General features: G+C 46.8%; 1 protein-coding gene across 4 annotated transcripts in view; it reads left to right on the forward strand.

The window, feature by feature from the left end:
* NEGR1 (neuronal growth regulator 1) overlaps window positions 1-23,705 on the forward strand; it is a 176,406-nt gene that overhangs the window by 58,208 nt on the left and 94,493 nt on the right. For all 4 annotated transcript variants that reach the window (XM_056497836.1, XM_056497837.1, XM_056497839.1 and 1 more), the window contains exon 2: window positions 19,283-19,515. In XM_056497836.1, coding sequence (XP_056353811.1) covers window positions 19,283-19,515 — 233 coding nt within the window. The remainder of the gene's footprint in view (window positions 1-19,282; window positions 19,516-23,705) is intronic.

Here is a 23,705-nt window from a genome sequence, read left to right on the forward strand (position 1 = left end):
AAACCAAAATCTGTGAGGTGGAAAATTTGGGGAAAAAACCAAAATCTGTGCTGCCACCAGCACTCCAAAGTGCAGAATTCAGGGTAAAACCAAAATCTGTGCAGCCACCAGCACTCCTGAGGTGGAAAATTTGGGGGAAAAACCAAAATCTGTGCAGTAACCAGCACTCCTGAAGTGAAAAATTTGGGGGTAAAAACCAAAATCTGTGCAGCCACCAGCACTCCTGAGGTGAAAAATTCGGGGAAAAATCAAAATCTGTGCAGCTACCAGTGCCACTGAGTGCAGAATTTGGGAGCAAAGAGAGGAAGGATGAGCAAATCTTCTCCTGGGTTTAGAAACTTCCCACACTTGGATTTCTCTGAGCATTTCCAGATCTGAGAACTCTGAGCATTTGCAGCTCCGAGAATTGTATTTCCAGCTCTGAGAACTCCTGGATTTCTGCTGCTGCCTCTCAATTTTGGGTTTCTCTGAGCATTTCCAGCTCTGAGAACTTTGAGCATTTCCAGCTCTGAGAACTCTGAGCATTTCCAGCTCTGAGAACTTTGGGCATTTCCAGCTCTGAGAATTGTGAGTATTTCCAGCTCTGAGAACTTTGGGCATTTCCAGCTCTGAGAACTTTGGGCATTTCCAGCTCTGAGAACTCTGGGCATTTCCAGCTCTGAGAACTCTGAGCATTTCCAGCTCTGAGAACTTTTGGCATTTCCAGCTCTGAGATCTCCTGGATTTCTGCTGCTCCCTCCCAGTTTTTGGTTTCCCTGAGCCCCCAGAGCTTCACAAGCTCTTTCCTTCCACAGATCTGTCAAGGCTGCACCTCAAAACGTGATTTATTAAAATCCCAGAACCCCGAACTGGTTTGGGCTGGAGGGACCCAAATCCCACCCAGTGCCAATGTCCAGCCTGGCCTGGGGCTCTGGGGCCCAGGGGCAGCCCCAGCTGTTCTGGGCACTCTGTTTGTGATTATATTAATTATCCTAATTGCAATTCCCAGGCTGGAGCTGGGGGAACCATCCTGAGCCCACCTGAGCTGCTCCCACCTTCCCTCAGCCACTGCAGAGCCTCGGGGCTGTTCTTAGCTTTCATTTTTAGCTTTCGTTTTTAGCTTTCATTTTTAGCTTCCATTCATTTCCTCCCAGATTTTGTTTGGGTTTGTTGCTGGTTTTAGCTGTCATCAACCCCTCAGTTGCACAACCCTTTTCCCAGGCTTTTTTTTTTTTTTTTTTTTTTTGTTATTTTCTCCTTTGCTGCATTAAGATGCAATTATGTACTTCAGCTAATTGCCAGTTACTTAGTGTCAAAATGCATAATGTGTCTGAAATGTCCTCGCCTTCCCCGTCAGGATCCTGCCTAGAACAGGGAACAAACACGAGCTGTTAATCTTGTCAACAATTCACCTGAAAAGGGTTTTTTTTAAATTTTTTTTCCTTGATCCATCACATTTTTTTTTGGGTGCAGTGTTGTGATTGCAGGCGTTTGAAAGGCATCAACTTTCTATTTACAAATTATTCCTTCTCCAGGGAGTTTTTGTGCAGGATTGATTTGCCCAGAATTATAAATTCACATTTGGTTTGGCACGGACTTGGGGCTGAGAAATCTGGGAACATTTTTGCAGGCTAATGTGACTGGACAGCAGCAAGTGCCAGAAAGCATTAGCAAAATGGAAATCTGTTCCACAGCTGAATTTACCCTTTTAGAGACACGGAATGCATTTGAATATTTTATCTCAGATATGTGTGAGGTACTTAGGAAAAGGTTTAAATTTTAAAAATGTCATAATTAATGGCAGGGCTAATAATGGCACACCTGGCTGAGGTGTGCTTGCTGCTAAAAAAGGAGATTTTTTTTCAGCTCACACTGGCAGACTGCCGGCTTGTTCTTAAGTCACATCACTTTTGGCACATGGCAATTATTTTTAAAAGAGAATTAGAAAGATCCAGAGTCTTTCTTCGGCTTGGGGAATAATGTCTGGAGCAGTTTGAGCCTGGGGAAGGCAGGGGGGCCTCACCAGGAAGGATTTTTTGTGTTCTTGGACTCAGTTTCTCTGAAAAAGAAAGAGCTCCCCAGAGAAAAATCTGTTTAATTCTGTGGCTAAATAAAGAAATTACAGGAAATCTTCAGAGTGTGGCATTCCACAGCTTTTTGCATCTGAACTGGCAGCTCATGAGAAGTTTAACCTCCCTAAAAACCCCAGTGGAGAGAATCCCTGCATTCAGCTGTTTGTAAATTTGGGGGTGTTTGCAGGAGGAAACAGCAATAAAATGTCATTTTGGCTGCGGCTCTGTGCTGCGGGAAGGGATTGCTGGAAATGGGACTCCCTCCCAGGATGTTCTGTGGCCAGGGGAAGGAAGGGCAGCCAGCACATAAATCACACCCGGGGCTGAGCTGCTCCTCCTGCAGGGTTTGCAGTCCCACAGAGCCACAGACCAGGACAGGATTTAGTGAAAACCACCCAAAATGAGAAACCCAGGATTCTGCTCTGCCCTCTGGCTGCCCCTGCTCTCCTCTCCCTTTTCCTCCCCTCCTCCACTGCTGATTTTTCCTTCCCAAGACACAGAAAATCTCTTTTTCCTCCTGCCTGCTCTGCTCTCCCATTAAACTTGTTTGTGTCTGTGCAGCCTGGGCAGTGTTTGGCTGTGGGTGTTTCACTGCTTCTGCTTCCAGCAGAAAAATATTGATATTTACAGAGCTTGTTGTTCCCATCGATCCTGCAGGAGCAGAGCAGGGCTGGGGAAGGGAAATGGGGAAGAAAAGGGAGCAAAGCCTGGCTCTGGGAATGGGAAATGGGAAAAAAGGAGCAAAGCCTGGCTCTGGGAAATGGGAAATGGGAAAAGGAGCAAAGCCTGGCTTTGGGAAATGGGGAAAGGGAGCAAAGCCTGGCTCTGGGAATGGGAAATGGGAAAAGGAGCAAAGCCTGGCTCTGGGAATGGGGAAAGGGAGCAAAGCCTGGCTCTGGGAATGGGAAAGAAAAGGGAGCAAAGCCTGGCTCTGGGAATGGGAAATGGGAAAAGGAGCAAAGCCTGGCTCTGGGAAATGGGAAAAGGAGCAAAGCCTGGCTCTGGGAATGGGAAATGGGGAAAGGGAGCAAAGCCTGGCTCTGGGAATGGGAAATGGGAAAAAAGAGCAAAGCCTGGCTTTGGGAAATGGGGAAAGGGAGCAAAGCCTGGCTCTGGGAATGGGAAATGGGAAAAGGAGCAAAGCCTGGTTCTGGGAAATGGGGAAAGGGAGCAAAGCCTGGCTCTGGGAATGGGAAATGGGAAAAGGAGCAAAGCCTGGCTTTGGGAAATGGGAAAAGGAGCAAAGCCTGGCTCTGGGAAATGGGAAGAGGGAGCAAAGCCTGGCTCTGGGAATGGGAAGAGGGAGCAAAGCCTGGCTCTGGGAATGGGAAGTGGGAAAAGGGAGCAAAGCCTGGCTTTGGGAATGGGAAATGGGAGAAGAGAGCAAAGCCTGGCTTTGGGAATGGGGAAAGGGAGCAAAGCCTGGCTCTGGAATTGGGAATGGGAAAAGGAGCAAAGCCTGGCTCTGGGAATGGGAAATGGAAGCAAAGCCTGGCTTTGGGAATGGGAAAAGGGGAAAAGGGAGCAAAGCCTGGAATTGGGAAAAGGGAAAAAGGAGCAAAGCCTGGCTCTGGGAAATGGGAAAAGGAGCAAAGCCTGGCTCTGGCAATGGAGATTTTCCCAGTGGATTTGAACAGCAGGAGTCACATGGGCACCAGTTCATCCATTTCTTACCCACGTGGGAAAGGTTAATTGCTGAGGAAATGTGCTTTCCCTCTGTTCATGTCCCAGGGTTTAAAGGGATGGGAGAGCCTGGCCTCTGAGCAAACCCTTCACATTTACCAGCACAACAACTCCTGGGTGTGAAATTCACCCTCCATCACTTGATCAATCCAGATTCCTCCACTTGAAGCTGCCTTAGGGAAGCTTGACCTAAGAGAGTTTTTTCCTTAATTTTCCTGAAGCATCTCTTCTCAGGGCTAGGAGCTCCCTGCTCATCCAAGTTCCTTTGTGAAAATGAGATGGAAGAGCTCCAGCCACACTTCCCACACTTGCTGCAAGGTGCAAATGTGATTTGCACAGAGCCATTCCCTTAGGAACCAGGTCCTTAAAGCCTTTAAAGCCACAGGAACTCCCTCAGCCTTTGGCTTCCCAGCCCTGCCACCAGCTGCTGGATCCTGTCAGGGCAGGAGCCTCTCAGTTATTCCACAACTCCCTTGACTCATCTCCACAAAATTTGTTTGCAGCTGTAAAATCCTTGCTGCAAATTCAGGGCACTTCAAAACCCACTAAACATTCCCCAGGATGAGCTGCCCTGTTCCCTGGGGATTCCCTCAGCCAGGATTCCTCCCTCCCAGAGCACCTTGGATGTGCAAATTCCAGCAAGGACTGGTAGTTCAAAGCTGGAGTTTTTAGGATTTTTTGGCAGAGGGGAATGGTGAGAGCAGGGCCTGGAAGCTCCAGGTGGAGCAGGGAATGCCAGGGAGGGACAGGACAGGAGCACTGGGGGTTGAGAACAGGGATGTGGGGCACCAGGGATAAGGATTGAGATAAGGATTCTCAGTGCACAGAATCTGAACCTTAATTACGAATTCTGAATGTCCTTTAAGTGAAAGAAACGCACAGACAGTGGCTGAGCACTATAAAATACTGCACAGGTTTGAAAGTGGCTTCTCTGATTTCCCTGCCCTGTGACACTGGTGAGGATTTTTGCAGAGGAAAGTTTGGGATGTGCTGGTTCTCCCTGAGAATTCAGCGTTAATTACTTGTCAAGGGCAGCCAGAATCTGAGCAGGGTGCTGCTCCGTGTCTTGTGGGCTGCAATGGAAATAAATGGATGGGGCTGAGAGCTGGAACGAGTGTCTGCACAGTGGGCAGCAGCACTGGGGAGCACCAGGGGGCTGCAGGAGGCTCCAGCAGCACGTGGAACAACGGGAATCTCATCTGCAGCCACTTCTGTTTGCCTCCCCTCGGCTCTAATTGAGATTGACAAGGTCATCCAGAGCAGCAGAACAAACATTACAGGAATCTGAGATGTGTTGACACACGACTAAAGAACTGCATGAAATTAAATTTCTGGAAGGGAAATAGGAGCACAATTAGGACAAGGCTGCTTGAGGGGATGTGAGGAATATTTGTGAGGGAGTTATTGGGCTTTGAGCTCCTCAGCTGATTTTGAGACGTTTTTTACAGAATCCCAGAATGGTTTGGGTTGGAGGGATCTTAAATCCCCCCAGTGCCACCCCTGCCATGTCAGGGACACCTCCCACTGCCCCAGGGTGTCCCAGCCCCATGTCCAGCCTGGCCTGGGGCACTGCAGGGATCAGGGGCAGCCACAGCAAATCTGGGAATTCCAGCCCAGCCAGGAATTCCTCCCCCAAATCCCATCCCTTCCCCCTTGTCCCTTGTGAACAGCTCTCCTGTAGCTCCTTCAGGTCCTGGAAGGTCACAGTCAGGTCACCCTGGAGCTTTTCTCTTTTCCAGTTGCTAGAAGAGGGTTTTAAACAATTATTCTTACATAAAATCAAGTATCAGGACTGGCACAGGGTGCCCAGAGCAGCTGTGGCTGCCCCTGGATGCAAGACCAGGCTGGACATTGGGACTATTCCACGATTTAATATAAAATAATACAAAGTTTGCAGATATTTGATGTGAATATGACCTTTTATGCGTATTACTGTGTGTTCCCCAGTGTGATTTCAGTGCGTTGTTATCCTACCACACCTGAGAGAGATTATCAATAACCAATAATCAATAACCAATAGCCAATAACCAATAACCAGTAACCAGTAACCAATAACCAATAGCCAATAGCCAATAGCCAATAACCAATAACCAATAACCAATAACAAATAACCAATAACCAATAACCAGTAGCCAATAGCCAATAGCCAATAACCAATAACCAATTACCAATAACCAATAGCCAATAACCAAAAGCCAATAACCAATAACCAGTAACCAGTAGCCAATAGCCAATAACCAATAACCAATTACCAATAACCAATAGCCAATAACCAAAAGCCAATAACCAATAACCAGTAACCAGTAGCCAATAGCCAATAACCAATAACCAATTACCAATAACCAATAGCCAATAACCAAAAGCCAATAACCAATAACCAATAACCAATAACCAGTAGCCAATAGCCAATAGCCAATAACCAATAACCAGTAACCAATAACCAATAACCAATAGCCAATAACCAATAACCAATAACCAATAACCAATAGCCAATAACCAAAAGCCAATAACCAATAACCAATAGCCAATAACCAATAACTAGTAACCAGTAACCAATAACCAAAAGCCAATAACCAATAACCAATAATCAATAACCAATAATCAATAACCAATAACCAACAGCCAATAACCAATAGCCAATAACCAACACAGTTTATAAAACCTGTTCTGATGTGAACAGTTACATTTAAAAGATGTGATTCTATCTCCCCTTTCTTCTGCAAGTCAAACGAGCAGCCAGCTGCTGTGGAACATGAATAAGGAGACTGAGCGTGGTTTCTTCAAAGGGAAAGCATAAAGAGGAAGGAGAATTCCCGCTGGTTGCTGCCATTAAAAAGCAGTTTTTAGGTGAAGTTCTGATGGGAACAGCTCCAGAGCAGCCCCTTGGTGCACAGGGCTGTACAAATGTTGTCAGTGCTGAGCAGGGCAGGAGGGGCAACCGGCTGGGAAGGGACTCCAGGGGCACCAAGGGCCTTCCCAGGAGCTGTAAAACCATTCACACAGACTGGCAGAGGGATCTGGGCAGCCAGTGAGGGATTGCTGGGCAAGCAGTGATTGTTTGGGTGCTGGGTGGTTGTTTAGGTGCTCAGTGTTTAGATGTTCAATTGTTTAGGTGCTCAGTGTTTAGATGTTCAATTGTTTAGGTGCTCAATGTTTATATGTTCAATTGTTTATGTACTCAGTATTTAGATGTTCAATTGTTTATGTGCTCAGTGTTTAGAGGTTTAATTGTTTAGATGCTCAATGTTTAGATGTTCAGTTGTTTAGGTACCCAGTGTTTAGAGGTTCAATTGTTTAGGTGCTCAATGTTTAGAGGTTTAATTGTTTAGGTACCCAGTGTTTAGAGGTTCAATTGTTTAGGTGCTCAATGTTTAGAGGTTCAATTGTTTAGGTGCTCAGTGTTTAGAGGTTCAATTGTTTAGATGCTCAATGTTTAGAGGTTCAATTGTTTATGTGCTCAGTGTTTAGATGTTCAATTGTTTAGGTGCTCAATGTTTAGAGGTTTAATTGTTTAGGTACCCAGTGTTTAGATGTTCAATTGTTTAGGTGCTCATGTTTAAATGTTCAATTGTTTAGATGCTCAATATTTAGATGTTCAATTGTTTATGTACTCAGTATTTAGATGTTCAATTGTTTATGTGCTCAGTGTTTAGATGTTCAATTGTTTAGGTGCCCAGTGATTGTTTATGTACTTGATGATTCTTTAGGTGCTCAATGTTTGTTTAAGTGCTCAATGTGTAAGTGCTCAATGCTACTTTGGGTGTTCAATCATTGTTTAAGTGGTCAATATTTAAGTGTTCAATAGTTTTTTTGGGTGCTCAGTGATCATTTAGGTGCTCAATGTTTGCTTGTGGGCTCAATGATTGTTTAACTACTCAATAATTGTTTAAGTGCTCAATATTTAAATGCTCAGTGTTAGTTTGGGTCTCAATGATGTGTAAGTTTTCAGTGTTTGTGTGCTCAGTGTTGGTTTGGGTGTTCAGTGATTATTTAGGTGGTCAATGATCACTTTAAGTGCTCAAAGTTTGCTTAGGTGTTCAATAATTATTTAAGTGCTCAATGTTCAGGTGCTCACTGTTAGTTTGGGTGTTCAGTGATCGTTTAGATGCTCAGTATTTAAGTGCTCAATGTTTTTTTGGGTGCTCAATGATTGTTCAAGTGCTCAATAACTGTTTAAGTGCTCAATATTTAAATGCTCAGTGTTAGTTTGGGTGTTTGATGATCGTTTAGGTGATCAATATTTAAGTGCTCAAATTCTTTTGGGTGCTCAATGTACGTTTAGGTGCTCAATGTTTGTGTGTTCAACGATTGTTTAGGTGCTCAATATTTAAGTCCTCAATATTTTTTTGGGTGCTCAATGATCATTTAGGTGCTCAAAGTTAGTTTTAGTTTAGGTGCTCAATGTTTTTTTGGGTGCTCAATGATAATTTAGGTTTTCAATGTCAGTTTAGTTTAGGTGCTCAATGTTTGCTTGTGTGCTCAGTGATTATTTAAGCACTCAATAATGGTTTTAGTGCTCAATGTTTAAATGCTCAGTCTTAGTTTGGGTGTTTGATGATCATTTAGGTGGTAAATATTTAAGTGCTCAATTTTTTTTGGGTGCTCAATGATCGTTTAGGTGTTCAATGTTAGTGTGTTCAACGACTGTTTGGGTGGTCAATATTTAAGTGCTCAATGTCTTTTTGAGTGCTCAATGATCATTTGGGTGCTGAAAATTAGCTTTAGTTTAGGTGCTCAATGTATTTTTGGGTGCTTAATGATCATTTAGGTGCTCAATTGATTGTTTAAGTGCTCAATATTTAAATGCTCAGTGTTAGTTTGGGTGTTTGAGGATCCTTTAGGTGGTCAATATTTAAGTGCTCAATTTTTTTGGGTGCTCAATAATCATTTAGGTGCTCAATGTTTGTGTGTTCCATGTTTGTTTAGGTGCTCAACGATTGTTTAAGCGCTCAGTGTTTGTTTGTGTGCTCAATGACTGTTTTAAGTGCTCAGTAATTGTTTAAGTGCTCAACATTTAAATGCTCAGTCTTAGTTTGGGTGTTCAAGGATTGCTTAAGTGCTCAAAGTTTGCTTAGGTGCTCAAGGATTTTTTAAATGCTCAATATTTAAGTGCTCAATTATTTTTTTGGGTGCTCAGCGCTTGTTTGGGTGTTCAAGGATTTTTTAAGTGCTCAGTGTTTAAGTGCTCAGTGTTTATTTAAGTTTGGAATGTTTGGGTGCTCAGTGTTTGTTTAAATGCTCAGTCATGGTTTAGGTGCTCAATATTCAAGTGCTCAATGTTCGTATAGGTGCTCAGTGTTTAGGTGCTCAATAATTGTTTAAGTGCTCAATAATTGTTTAAGTGCTCAGTGTTTAGGTGCTCAGTGCTAGTTTGGTGTTCAATTTTTGCTTCGGTGCTCAAGGATTTTTTAGCTGCTCGGTGTTTATTTAGGCACTCCATGTTTAGGTTCTCAGTGTTTGTTTGGGTGCTCAGTGAGTGTTTCAGAGCTCAGTGTTTGTTTGGACTGTTCCTCTAGAAAGGCGATTGCTGAAGGCTTGTTTGGGTATCCAGGGATGTTTCTTGTTTGGGCTGATCCATCCCTAGGATCCTTCCCCACCCATCCCTGGATCCTTCTCCATCCATCCATCCATCCATCCATCCATCCATCCATCCATCCTTCCATCCATCCATCCATCCATCCCTGTGACCCTTCTCCATCCATCCCTGGATCCTTCTCCATCCATCCATCCATCCATCCATCCATCCATCCATCCATCCATCCATCCATCCATCCATCCATCCCTGTGATCCTTCCCGGTCCATCTCTGTGATCCTTCTCCATCCATCCCTTTGATCCTTCTCCATCCATCCCTGTGTCCCCTCCTCATCCATCCCTGTGTCCCCTCCTCATCCATCCCTGTGTCCCCTCCCCACCCATCTCTGTGCCCTCTCCCCATCCATCCCTGGGACTCTTCTCCATCCATCCCTGTGTCCCCTCCCGGTCCGTCCCTGTGTCCCCTCCCGTCCAGGCTGCTCCAGGGGCTCCTTCCCCGCAGGCTGTGCCCCCGGGGCTGCTCAGTGGTGTCATTAATGATTCATTAGTCTGGAGCAGGCAGCTGGGAGGTTCATCCAGAGCCCTGACTGCTGCTGGCAAACACAGCCCGAGCCATCTGTGCCAAGTCCCTGTATTTACATCATCCATCCACAACCGGTTCCTGCTCTTGTAAATCAAGAGATCATTGTGACTCTCCTGAAAGATTCATTGTGGTGAAAGACTGCAGCACAATTAAATTTGCCTTCGTTTATTATTTATCACTAATATTCCAGCCGGTGGTAAATCAACAAAGTAAATGTTCCGGGAGATAAGCCCAGATGAAATCATGGATCAACCCTGCTAGGAGGGAGACAAATCGAGTCCTTCACCATGAGTCTGGGCAGGCAACTCTATTTCGTGGGAGCCTTCGGTGTTGGGAAATTTTGTTTTCATTCTGCCGGGGGTTGGAGATCGCTCCTGAAACATTCTGACAAAAACGGGGCGGCAGGAGCGGCCGCGTGTGCCAGCAGCACTGTGTGATGGGATTGTCACTGAGGGACCTGCTGGGGACACTGCAGAGGTCACACGGACCATCCTGGGGCCGGCTCTGAGCCGAGATTTTGGTGCTTTGTGCTCCCGGAGCTCACACTGCACAGGGACGTGGGGATCGTGAAACACCAAAAATGTCACAGCCCGAGGTGTCTCAGCCCTGGGATCCCCTCTGGTGGACATGCAGGTGGTTTGGAACCAGCTCTTTCCAATGCCCACCCACGAGAGATGCAGGAGCTGTTCTTGGAGGTTTCCATGGCTGTTTATTGTTCCTTATCTCAGGAATGCTTTGTCCATGAACAGCGCTCTGCTCACCAGACATCCAGGGCAGAACCTGCCTGGCAGAGGCAGGACTGATCTTTTATAGTCTAAATTACACACCAGGTATTTACAATTATTTCCCAATGCAATACAACTTTGTTAAACTGTCCAGCTCTGTCCCATCCAATCTGAGAGTGCCAGCATGTCACCCAGCATGGATGGCACGGAGAAGGAGGAGGAAGAATATCCACACCCCAAATTCTCCACCTTGGCCACGTGTCCCTTATCACAAACATCCCCAAAACTCTATTTATCTACGTTCTAACAGCCTAATTTCCACTTTACTAATTTTGGTGGCTTGTTTCCATTCCCTCTGTGTTGGTAATTTCCCCCAGGGGTTGGAATTCAGACACCAGGGTCTCACTCAGGGCAGTTTTGAGACGCAGAGGAACACTCTGGGCTCCCACACAAAACCAGCTCCAGAACCTTTTCCTTTGGCTTCCCAGAGCTGCAGCAGGGCATCCTTTGGGGTGGATGGGGGTGTCTGGGCAGGACCTGCCCTGCTCTGCTTTGGAGCGTTCCTGCAGCAGGAGCAGCTCGGCCAGACGCGTGCTGCCTCCGGGGCTGCTTATTTATTTATAAACGTGCTGTCTCTGCTATAAAAAGCTTTGCAACAGCCCAATAATAAATGCATTCATCACCACATCTGCTGTAATCACCGCAGCTCCTGAGCTGCTATTTGGCTCTCATTAGCTGCAACTCCCATTCACCTATAATTTCAGAGAACACACAATTATGTGTTATCACTCCTTCAAGTGATTACTACACTGGATGTTTTTAAGATAATGGCACGGAACACGCCGTGATGAATTACTCCTCTCCAGGTAGTTTTGCTCCTGTCATTAACTCCATTATTTTATTTAAACCAGCCTGGAGGAGCTGTGGGGCAGGGCTTGGGGAAGGTCCCGAATCAGGGCTGACCCCACGAAGGGCGTGGCCCAGCACACAATTATCTCCCTGCTGTCTCCTCCCCACTCACACTGGAGATGTTGAATAGATTGGAAAAACCAACCTTTTGGCACCTGGAAAGGTCTTTTTTTAATTAAGCTTTGATAGCCATAAAAGCCTTTTCAGGGAGAAGGTGGGGAAGAGCAGGAATATTGAGAATATTGAGAATATTGAGAATATTGAGAATATTGAGAATATTGAGAAATCCCTGGAGCCTGGGCAGCAGCAGCAGGGAAAGGAGAGGTGAATGTTTGGGATGTTCCCAGGTTTGGGACATTCCCAGGTTTGGGGCATTCCCAGGTTTGAGGTTTTCCAGGTTTGGGATTTCCCAGGTTGGAGCATTCCCAGGTTTGGGAAATTCCCAGGTTGGAGCATTCCCAGGTTTGGGACATTCCCAGGTTTGGGGTTTCCCAGGTTTGGAGCATTCCCAGGTTTGGGGTTTCCCAGATTTGGGGTTTCCCAGGTTTGGAGCATTCCCAGATTTGGGGTTTCCCAGATTTGGCGTTTCCCAGGTTGGGTCATTCCCAGGTTTGGACATTCCCAGGTTTGGGACATTCCCATTGTGGTCTCAGAGCTTATGGTGATTTTTTATTCCTTTCATTTTTGTTTCAGTGTTGTGTGGTAAAAAACTCTGATTTTTGATGGTCCTATAAAACAACAGCTCCCAAATTTTCCAAGAGCCCTTTCCCTTAGGAAAAGTGCCAAGCACAAAGGCAGAGCCACGTGAGGAATTGTTTCCTTGCTTTTCCACATTGGCAATATCTTCTCCATAATTTCTGGAAGTCGGTGTTTCTCTTCCATAAATCTCCAGGAATTAATAAATACCAAATGCAGCAGCCAGACCCTTTTCAACATTCCAAACAATGTGATGGATTTGGGAGTTCCTGTCTGAAGCTGAACCAGGGCTCTCACACCCACAGAGGGGTGGGAAATTATCCCTGAGCCTTCACAGATGGAAAAACACGGACTCCCACGAAGGGAGTGATTAATGACCAAAAACTGTGAGCTTTGCACTGCAGTGTGTGCCCGTTTTAATGTGAAAACGCGTTTGTGAAAGGCGGGGAATATTCCTGTGTAATTAAAAAATCCAGATGGATTTATGGCGGTTGTGGCAGCAGCAGATCCTCCCTCCTTGCCACGGGGAAAAATCCATTTCCTGGTTCAGGAGGGAAAATCCCACCGAGGGCACGGCTGGAGTTGTGTGCCAGGAAACCCCTGGGAGTGTGGGAATAACTGGGAATGTGGGAATCCATGGGAATGTGGGAATAACTGGGAGTGTGGGAATCCTTGGGAATGTGGGAATAACTGGGAATCTGGGAATCTTTGGGAATGTGGGAATAACTGGGAATGTGGGAATCCTTGGGAATGTGGGAATCCTTGGGAATGTGGGAATAACTGGGAATGTGGGAGTCCTTGGGAATGTGGGAATAACTGGGAATGTGGGAATAACTGGGAAAGTGGGAATCCTTGGGAATGTGAGAATCCTTGGGAATGTGGGAATAACTGGGAATGTGGGAATAACTGGGAAAGTGGGAATCCTTGGGAATGTGGGAGTCCTTGGGAATGTGGGAGTCCTTGGGAATGTGGGAATAACTGGGAATGTGGGAATAACTGGGAATGTGGGAATAACTGGGAAAGTGGGAATCCTTGGGAATGTGGGAACAACTGGGAATGTGGGAATAACTGGGAATGTGGGAATCCTTGGGAATGTGTGAATAACTGGGAATGTGGGATCCCTGGGAATGTGGGAATAACTGGGAATGTGGGAATCCTTGGGAATGTGGGAATCCTTGGGAATGTGGGAATAACTGGGAATGTGGGAGTCCTTGGGAATGTGGGAATAACTGGGAATGTGGGAATAACTGGGAAAGTGGGAATCCTTGGGAATGTGAGAATCCTTGGGAATGTGGGAATAACTGGGAATGTGGGAATAACTGGGAAAGTGGGAATCCTTGGGAATGTGGGAGTCCTTGGGAATGTGGGAGTCCTTGGGAATGTGGGAATAACTGGGAATGTGGGAATAACTGGGAATGTGGGAATAACTGGGAAAGTGGGAATCCTTGGGAATGTGGGAATAACTGGGAAAGTGGGAATCCTTGGGAATGTGGGAATCCTTGGGAATGTGGGAATAACTGGGAATCTGGGAATCTTTGGGAATGTGAGAATCCTTGGGAATGTGGGAATAACTGGGAATGTGGGAACAACTGGGAAAGTGGGAATCCTTGGGAATGTGGGAACAACTGGGAATGTGGGAATAACTGGGAATGTGGGAATCCTTGGGAATGTGTGAATAACTGGGAATCTGGGAATCTTTGGGAAAGTGGGAATAACTGGGAATGTGGGAATCTTTGGGAGTGTGGGAATAACTGGGAATGTGGGAACAACTGGGAATGTGGGAATCTTTGGGAATGTGGGAATAACTGGGAATGTGGGATCCCTGGGAATGTGGGAATCCATGGGAATCCCTGGGAATGTAGGAATCTTTAGGAATGTGGGAAATGTGGGAATCCCTGGGAATGTGAGAATCCCTGGGAATGTGGGAATCCCTGGGAATGTGAGAACCCACGGGAATGTGGGAATCCTTGGGAATGTGAGAATCAGAATACCCCACATTTGGGCACAGAATATCCCATATCTGGGATATCCCAGGATATCTCACATTTGGACACAGGATATCCAACATCTGGGATATCACAGACTATCCCACATTTGGGATATCACAGACTATCCCACATCTGGGATATCCCAGGATATCTCACATTTGGGATATCACAGACTATCCCACATCTGGGATATCCCAGGATATCCCTCTTTGCTGGGGTTTCTGCTGCAGGCAGGGCTGGCTGCTCCCAGGAAATTCCTGCAGGGCAGCCAAGCACAGCCCTGAGCAGTTTTAATTAAACAACTGGAAGAACTGTTTTTTACAGAGATTAATGGATCTCTGTTTTAATTATGGTGGAATAATGGACTGGAGAGCTGGGAAAGTGGGAGGCATTGAAAAAAGAGGATTAAAAACTTGAGGGAAGCTGGGTGAGGCTATATTTTTCTATACTTACAAATTACAGAAGATCATCCCCATTAATAATGATTGGAAAAATAATAAAGTGCCCTCAGCCGTGTATGACAGTTAACATTAAAATCTATTTTTTATGCTTGTTGTGTGGGGAATTTCTGATTACAATCATCAGTTAAAAAAGAAATTGTGCTTTTTTTTCCTAATCTTCCAAATTTAAATATAGAAGAATTCTCTGCTGAGTTCAGCTATGGTTTCATCAATACTTTTCCAAGCCATGGGAAGGTAAAAAGAGCAAAAGTCACTTTTATGTGATGAATTCTATGCTTACTTTAGTTGTGCTGCAGTGCTATTATTAATTGCTAAGGATAATTGGTTCAATGCATGGATTTTAAAAATCACATTGTGGGAAGTGTTGCTGTGATGTGCAGGGAGTTTGATACCAACAGAATTTAGGGAAAGAGAGGAAAGGGAAGAGAGGAGGGGAAGAAGTGAGGGCAGGGCACTGATATTTGCAGTTTTTACTGTTGCTCATCCTTTCAATGATTGATTTCCCAGAGACTGCTGCAGGAAGGGTTTTGTTGTTGTTATTTGTGTTCAAGCTGCTCTGCTGGAATCACTGCCCTGCCCTGGGGCACACAAACCTTGAGGAGGGGCTGCTCTTCCTCAGGAAACTATAAAGATTTGGTGGGGGAAGGCAAAAACTTCCTTTAAACAGTAAAAAAATCCTGTATTTTCCTTATTTCTGTTCCCCTAAAAAAAACCCAGCACAGCTCTGATGTCGAGTCCTGCAGGAGAGCTCCAGGCAATCACTGGGACTGCAGGGCTGGGGAGGGATTTGCAAACAGAAAGGGATTAAATTTGTTAGGTGGGAAAACATTTCCCAGATGAATCATCAGGTTGCTGCCTCCACGGGGTAAATATGCACTTTATCCACCCCAGCCCACCTGGGAGGTGGGAAAACAGAAACCACGGGATAATGGAGCTGGAGAGCAGCTGGGCACAGCTGGGACAGGGGAGAGCTCGGGGGGCGAAGGAGATTTGGGGTGAAGGAGGTTTTGGGGTGAAGAAGTTTTGCAAGATGAAGGATTTTTGGGGGGTGAAGGAGTTTTGGGTGCTGAAGGAGTTTTGGGTGCTGAAGGAGTTTTTGGGGTGAAGGAGTTTTGGGGATAAAGGAGTTTTGGGGATAAAGGAGATTTGGAGGTGAAGGAGTTTTGCAGGTGAAGGAGTTTTTGGGATAAAGGAGTTTTGGGGATAAAGGAGTTTTGGGGATAAAAGAGTTTTTGGGGTGAAGGAGTTTTGGAGGTGAAGGAGTTTTTGGGATAAAGGAGTTTTGGGGATAAAAGAGTTTTTGGGGTGAAGGAGTTTTGGAGGTGAAGGAGTTTTTGGGATAAAGGAGTTTTGGGGATAAAGGAGTTTTTGGGGTGAAGGAGTTTTGGGGATAAAAGAGTTTTTGGGGTGAAGGAGGTTCTGGGGTGAAGAAGTTTTGGGAGATGAAGGATTTTTTGGGGGTGAAGGAGTTTTTGGAGGTGAAGGAGTTTTTGGGGTGAAGGAGTTTTTGGGGTGAAGGATTTTTTGGGGGTGAAGGAGTTTTTGGAGGTGAAGGAGTTTTTGGGGTGAAGGAGTTTTTGGAGGTGAAGGAGTTTTGGAGGTGAAGGAGTTTTTGGGGTGAAGGAGTTTTGGCGATAAAGGAATTTTTGGGGTGAAAGAGTTTTGGGGTGAAGGAGTTTTTGGAGATAAAGGAATTTTTGGGGTGAAGAGTTTTGGGGATGAAGGATTTTTTGGGGGTGAAGGAGCTTTGGAGGATGAACGAGTTTTTGGGGAGTGAAGGAGCTTTGGGTGCTGAAGGAGCTTTGGGGGTGAAGGAGATTTGGGGGTTATCCCAGGATGGGAGGGGTTGGGAAGGGCTTCAAGGCTCACCCATCCCACCCTGTGACCCTGGAGGTTTTTTCCAGCCTCAGGAATTCCGTGAATTTTTTTTAAAGGAATTCTTTTTTAAGGAAGACTGGTTTTGGTTTTTGGTTTTTGTTGTTGTTTTTTTTTTTTTTCTGGATGTGTGAGTGCGAATAAACAGTGGGAGACTGCAATTAATGAAATTAATGTAAGGGCTGCCTGCAAAAACGCTAATTTGTGATTCACAGAGTCCCAGAGAGGTTTGGGTTGGGAGGGACCCTAAATCCATCCCTAAATGCACCCGGGCAGGGGCAGGGCCAGCTCCTCAGCCCGGCTTTGCTGGGATGGGCTGGCCCCAGCAGCTGCAGAAACACAGGGAAGGAAAGGTGGTAGAAAAACCTCGGTGAGCCGGAGCTCTCCGTGCCTCTCCCACCTGCTGCTCGCTGGAACCGAGCTCAGAGCGCTCACAGCGCTTTGAGAGAGGCTCCTTCCCTTCCCTGGGTGGGAGCAGACCCCACAGAAATCCTCCTGCAGGGATCCCAGCCTCAAAGTGCCCCTTCCCGGTGACACCCCGATTCTCTGCTCTGTAAAAGGGGATCTTTTATCCCTCACCTTCTCTCAGAGCCCTTTCAGACTGAATGCTGGGATCGTTAATTAAATGAATGGTTATTCTCGTGCTTTGCTTCTGAACCATTTCAGCCTGATGGTTCCAGTTCCTTATTCCTGAATGGAATGTCATTTTCCACTTAGACAATACTGCCGGATGCTTTAGCCACCAAATCACCATTTTCTCCCCCCAGTTTCTGTGGGCCCAGTTTTATTTTAATGTTTCATCAAAGGGAAGAGCTCTATTGCTTTCCCTTCTTCTCTTGGATTTCCTTCATGTAGAAAGCTCTTTATGAAATAGAAATGTCCCATTAGTCTGTTGAACTTTGTATTATCCCCCTTACTACCTTCCTTCAGCTTTTAAAACAGTTTCAAAGCTTTAAACTCCAAGGTGGGCATGGGGGTGAGTCTGAAATTCGCCGGATTCATTCTCCCCATTTCCTGAAGGGTTGTTAATTATGGGAAGAGATGCAGGTTCCCAGTGCCACAGCATCCCTTCCCGATGGCTCTGGGGTTTGCACTTCCCTTCTCCCAGCCCATGGAGCTTTCCCTGTTTTTCCCTCGGCCTTTTCCCCCTTGCTGGAATTGGAAACTGGAGCTCAGGGGGTTGAGCCAGGGTTAAACACCCCCAGCCCCTCAGCAGGCTCAGGCTCCTCCATCAGCTCGGGGAACGAAGCTGCTCCTGCCTCTTCTCCCTGCCCTGGTGTCCCCTCACTGCCAGCCCTGGAGAGGGACCCCCTTGTCCCTGCTGGACAATGGGGTGGGATGGGATCAATGGGATGGGATGATGGGGATGGGATCAATGAGATGGGATTGGGATCAATGGCATGGGATGGGATCGATGGGATGGGATGGGACCAATGGGATGGGATAATGGGATTGGATCAGTGGGATGAGATTGGGATCAATGGGATGGGATAATGGGATAGCATCAAGGGATGGGATTGGGATCAATGGGACGGGATGGGATTAGGATTAATGGGATGGGATTGGGACTAATGGGATTGGGATTAATGGGATGGGATTGGGATCAATAGGGATGGGATGGGATCAGTGGGATGGGATGGGATTGGGATCAATGGAATGGGATCAATGGGATGAGATGGGACCAAAGGGATGGGATTGGTATCAGTGGGATGGGATAGGATTGATAGGATGGGATGGGATGGGATTGGGATCAATGGGATTGGGACCAATGGGATGGGATAATGGGATAATGGAGTTGGGCTGTCAGGTCCCTTCCCACCCAAACCATCAGGGGTCCTGGGGCTCCATGAGCCCACTGAGAAGTTGGTTTGGATGCTCTGATGCCCAGGAAGTTTTCCCTGGTTCCTGGGCTCAGCAGAGGGTGGCTGTGCCCCAGGAGCAGGGCAGGAATTTTCCATGGCGCCCAGGCTGGTGCTGCAGGACAAAGGGCTGGGTCAGGAACACCTGAGACTTCCCTCCTGCTGCTCCAGCAGGAGGAGGGCGCAGGGGGAGCAGAGCAGCAGCTGTGTCAGTGGTTATTGTGTTTGTGTTATTGTTGCCCGATGCCCCAAAAGAACACAAACTAACAGAGTTAGTTTATGCGGTGCTTTATTCAGGGCCCAGGGAACCTGCAGACTAGCGTCCAAAGTCAGGATCCCACAGTTCCCTTTTTCGTCAGGTTTTTATACCTTTTTACAAAGTGATCTACGTGCAGAAGTACACATTCTTCAAGACAATACAGATACATAAATCTTGTAGATATCATTCCTAAAAGTTATAAATTCTGCATGCTTGTCTACTCAGAACTATAGGCTACCCCCCTTTAATCCCCCTTGCGTGTCTTCCCACCACCAGAACCCTTTATTTATTATTATACTTTAGCCTTATCTTGAAAGTTTCTAAATGTTCTATATGCTCTACTAAATCCTTTGATTATTGTTTCACAGTCTCCAGCTCATTCCCAGGGCTGGTTCCCAGGGCCTGTCCGAGAACTGCAGTTTTCTAAGCCTTAGCATGACTACTACTACTACTACTATATCTACATTAGTCCTTTTTCTCATTATTTCGGTATCATTATCGTGTTTGTGTCATTATTGGTGTTTGCAAGCCGGGCTTTGGCGCCCAGCGCGATTCCGAGCGGAACGGCTCCGGGTGTGCGTTCACCTGGATAAACCAGGGCTGGGAGTGGCCTCCAGCAGCTCCTGCAGCCCCGTGCCCACGGCTCCTCTCGCCCCCAGGTGCTACCTGGAAGATGGAGCCTCCAAGGGGGCCTGGCTGAACCGCTCCAGCATCATCTTCGCGGGCGGCGACAAGTGGTCGGTGGATCCGCGCGTGTCCATCGCCACGGCCAACCGCAGGGAGTACAGCCTGCAGATCCAGGACGTGGACGTGACGGACGACGGGCCCTACACCTGCTCCGTGCAGACCCAGCACACGCCCAGGACCATGCAGGTGCACCTGACCGTGCAAGGTACGCGCCTGGCGGGCGGGGCCGGCCGGGGCGGGTCCTTCCTGCACTCCTGCGATCCTGGAATCTTCCCTTCCCTCCTGGAATCCTGCAATCCTGCAATCCTGGAATCTTCCCTTCCTTCCTGCAATCCTTCCTTCCTTCCTTCCTTGCTTCCTGGAATCTTTCCTTCCTTCCTGCAATCCTTCCTTCCTTCCTTCCTTCCTTCCTTCCTGGAATCTTTCCTTCCTTCCTTCCTGGAACCCTTCCTGGAATCTTTCCTTCCTGGAATCAATCTTTCCTTCTTTCCTTTTTTCCTTCCTTCTTTCCTTCTCTCCTTCTTTCCTTCCTGGAATCCTGGAATCCTTCCTTCTTTCCTTCCTTCCTGAAATCCATCCATCCATCATCCATCCATCCATCCATCCATCCATCCATCATCCATCCATCATCCATCCATCCATCCATCATCCATCCATCATCCATCCATCATCCATCCATCCATCCATCATCCATTCATCCATCCATCATCCATCCATCCATCCATCCATCCATCCATCATCCATCCATCCATCCATCATCCATCCATCCATCCATCCATCCATCCATCCATCCATCATCCATTCATCCATCCATCCTCCATCATCCATCCATCCATCCATCCATCCACCCATCCATCCATCCATCATCCATCATCCATCATCCATCCATCCATCCATCCATCATCCATCCATCCATCCATCCATCCATCCACCCATCCATCCTTCCTTCCTTCCTTCCTGGAATCCTTCCTGGAATCCTTCCTGGAATTCTGGAATCAGTCTTTCCTTCCTTCCTTCCTTCCTTCCTTCCTTCCTTCCTTCCTTCCTTCCTTCCTTGAATCTTTCCCTCCTCCCCTCCCAGCACATTCCACGTGTTTCCCCCAGACAGTTCCCTGCTCTCAGCACTCAGAGCCCTGGTGTCAGTTTTCACGTGGATTTTATATTTATTCTGTTGTTCCAGGGTGAACAATCCTTGCTTTTGATTGTCTCCCTAATAATTAATGCCCTCATGCAAGGGCTAAAAAAACAAGTTGGGAATTAATTGCATGTGTAAAATATATCAACAGGAGCTTAAAATTAATTAGGCTAACTACAGGCATATAGAGAAATAATAACTCAATAGTTAAAAATATGCATAATTATTAAGCAATTGCATTTATATCTTCAGAAATGCAAAGTATAACCTGAGGCTTTAACTTATTAGTCTTCGGTGCAATCATCATTAACATTTTCTTTTGCATTTTTATGAGTCATAAAGCAATGAATACAGAAGAGCTGAACTGGCAATCACCATTAATCCCTGGGGAATTCACAGGGGGATCCCTTGGGAATAACGGGGTGAGCCTGGGATGGAACAGGGGGATATTATGGGATGTAATGGGAATTATCCTGGGATGGAACAGGGGAATATTCTGGGATGGAACAGGGTATATTCTGGGATGTAATGGGAATTATCCTGGGATGGAACAGGGGAATATTCTGGGATGGAACAGGGTATATTATGGGATGTAATGGGAATTATTCTGGGATGGAACAGGGAGTTATCCTGGGATGGAACAGGGAGTTATCTTGGGATGGAACAGGAGTTAATCTGGGATGGAACAGGGAGTTATTCTGGGATGGAACAGGGAGTTAATCTGGGATGGAATAGGAGTTATCCTGGGATGGAATAGGGAATTCTCAGGGGATGGCACCAGGAGAGAGACCCCAATCCCTCCATTTACACAGGACCATAAATAATTCAGTTATCCATGGAAATGCCTTTTACAGATTCAGTCAGGAACCACAACCTCGGGTTTTTATTTAAGCATGTATAATGTTCCCAAAGTAATACTCTAGGCCCTTTTTCTGTTTAATAAACCCCCTTAATGTCCCCTAAATATTAATGTATTGATTTAGTCTTTGCAATGTTTGCAAAGTCTAATTTCTTTCCTCAGCCAGGCCAAGAGGGACTTGCATTTGAAGCTAACGAGATAAATCTTTCCCAAATTTATTTAAAGTGGGACAAAATAAATATGCAAAAGACTTCAAAATCATCTAACAACCACTTCCCAGCTAAAACTGACAATCCATTACTCTTTTAAATTGCCAGCACTCGAGCAGGGTGTCAGTTTTCTTTACAGAATTAACTTGCTGGTGCCAGCCTCTGTTATCATCTTGTCCCTGCTCAGCACAGGGAGGAACAGAGCTGGGAAAGCAGCACTGTCTCCAGGATTTGTGAGTTTTACCCACTCATTAAATCCCTCCAGAGCTGCGGGGGATCAGGCACTCTGGAATAACTCTGAGTGGTTTTTCCCTGCTCTGCAGGCTCAGGGTGCAGGAATGTTGGTGTAGGGAGGTGATCTCATTTGCAGGGATGAAATCAGGGATATTTTATCTGCTCTCATCTGAAACTCATCATTCTGCCACGTTGGAGGTGCTTCAGCCACGGCTGCAGCCCAGTTCCCATCGGGAGCCTGGGATTTCCATCCTCTGGAATCTGCAGGCACAGGACAATGGACACAAAATGAACATTTCCCCTGGGGCTGAGGAGGGCTGGTTCTGCTCCACTGAATTAAGTGGGTGGTGACCCCTGAGAGTCTGGCTAAAAGTGTCCAAAAAAAGAGTCCAAAGGGTCTTTCAGGAGCTTCTTGTGTTACATGGCAATGCCAGGCACAGAAAGAGGAAAAAATATGGGATAAAGCAAAAACATGAATCATCATCCCCTAAAAAAAATGTTAGGTTAAAGAAAATAATAATTCATGCCCCTCAGTGAAACAAACCCACCCAGCTGGGAATGTCCTGGGAGCCCCAGGCTGCCAAAAGGATCCCAAACCCTTCTGGAGAACAGGGGCTGTGGAGTTTATGGGAACAATGGGAATGAGGTGAGGGGAGCTGCAAAAGCTCATTTCCTTCTGCTCCATGTCCATGGAAGGGCTGGGGAGATGTGGCACAGGAGATGTGACACAGGAGATGTGACACAGGAGATGTGACACAGGAGATGTGACACAGGAGATGGTGACACAGGGTGGCACAGGAGATGTGACACAGGAGATGTGACACAGGAGATGTGACACAGGAGATGGTGACACAGGAGATGGTGACACAGGGTGGCACATGGAGATGTGACACAGGAGATGGTGACACAGGAGATGTGACACAGGAGATGTGACACAGGAGATGTGACACAGGAGATGTGGCACAGGAGATGGTGACACAGGAGATGTGACAGAGGAGATGGTGGCACAGGAGATGTGACACAGGAGATGTGACACAGGGTGGCACAGGAGATGGTGACACAGGAGATGTGACACAGGAGATGTGGCACAGGAGATGGTGGCACAGGAGATGGTGGCACAGGAGATATGGCACAGGAGATGGTGACAGAGGAGATGGTGGCACAGGAGATGGTGACACAGGAGATGTGGCACAGGAGATGTGACACAGGAGATGGTGGCACAGGAGAGTCAGACACAGGAGATGGTGGCACAGGAGATGTGGCACAGGAGATGGTGGCAGAGATGATGATGGCAGGTGAGATGGTGGCAGGTGAGGTGGATGGAAGGTGAGATGGTGGCAGAGGAAATCACGGCAGAGGTTCTGCTGCCTCTGCCTTCCCCTGAGCTGCAGACTCCTGGGACCTGCTGCTGCTCCTCCCCCAGGAGCCGTGAGTTTGACTATTCTGCCTTTAAATCCCTGTCAGCCTGAGAGATGGGATGGTTCCCCTGGGCAGAGAAATCCCTGATTTGTGTCCCTGGTGCCAGCTGTGCCTCAGCAGCGCTGCTGCACGAGCTGCTGTCCCCCTAGAGCCCCTGAGCCATGCAGGGTGCCCCAGCTCTGCTGAGCAGTGATAATCCATCAGCAGGAGAAGGGCAAGGGGCTCCTGGGGAAAAGCAGAGGAAGAGGAGAAAGGCACAGACCTGCAGCACTTCATCCTTGCCTTGGGATTTATTCCACGGCCTGGATTTATGAGCTGGGAACTTGGAGAAGAGAAATGTTTTGTGCTGGGTTCGTGGTTTTGGGAGAAAACCCAAAAAAAACCACCCAGGCAGAGGAAAGCTCTGGTTCAGCAGCTCCTCCTCAGGCTCCACACTCCAGGAGCATTTCCTTACATTCCTTCTTCATTTCCAACCCCCCAGAGTTTAATTTCCATTTCTTAGCCTAGGAAAGGGTGAAGGGAGGATGATGACAATATCT

This window comes from Oenanthe melanoleuca, chromosome 8, assembly GCF_029582105.1.
Source record: "Oenanthe melanoleuca isolate GR-GAL-2019-014 chromosome 8, OMel1.0, whole genome shotgun sequence".
NCBI lineage: Eukaryota > Metazoa > Chordata > Aves > Passeriformes > Muscicapidae > Oenanthe > Oenanthe melanoleuca.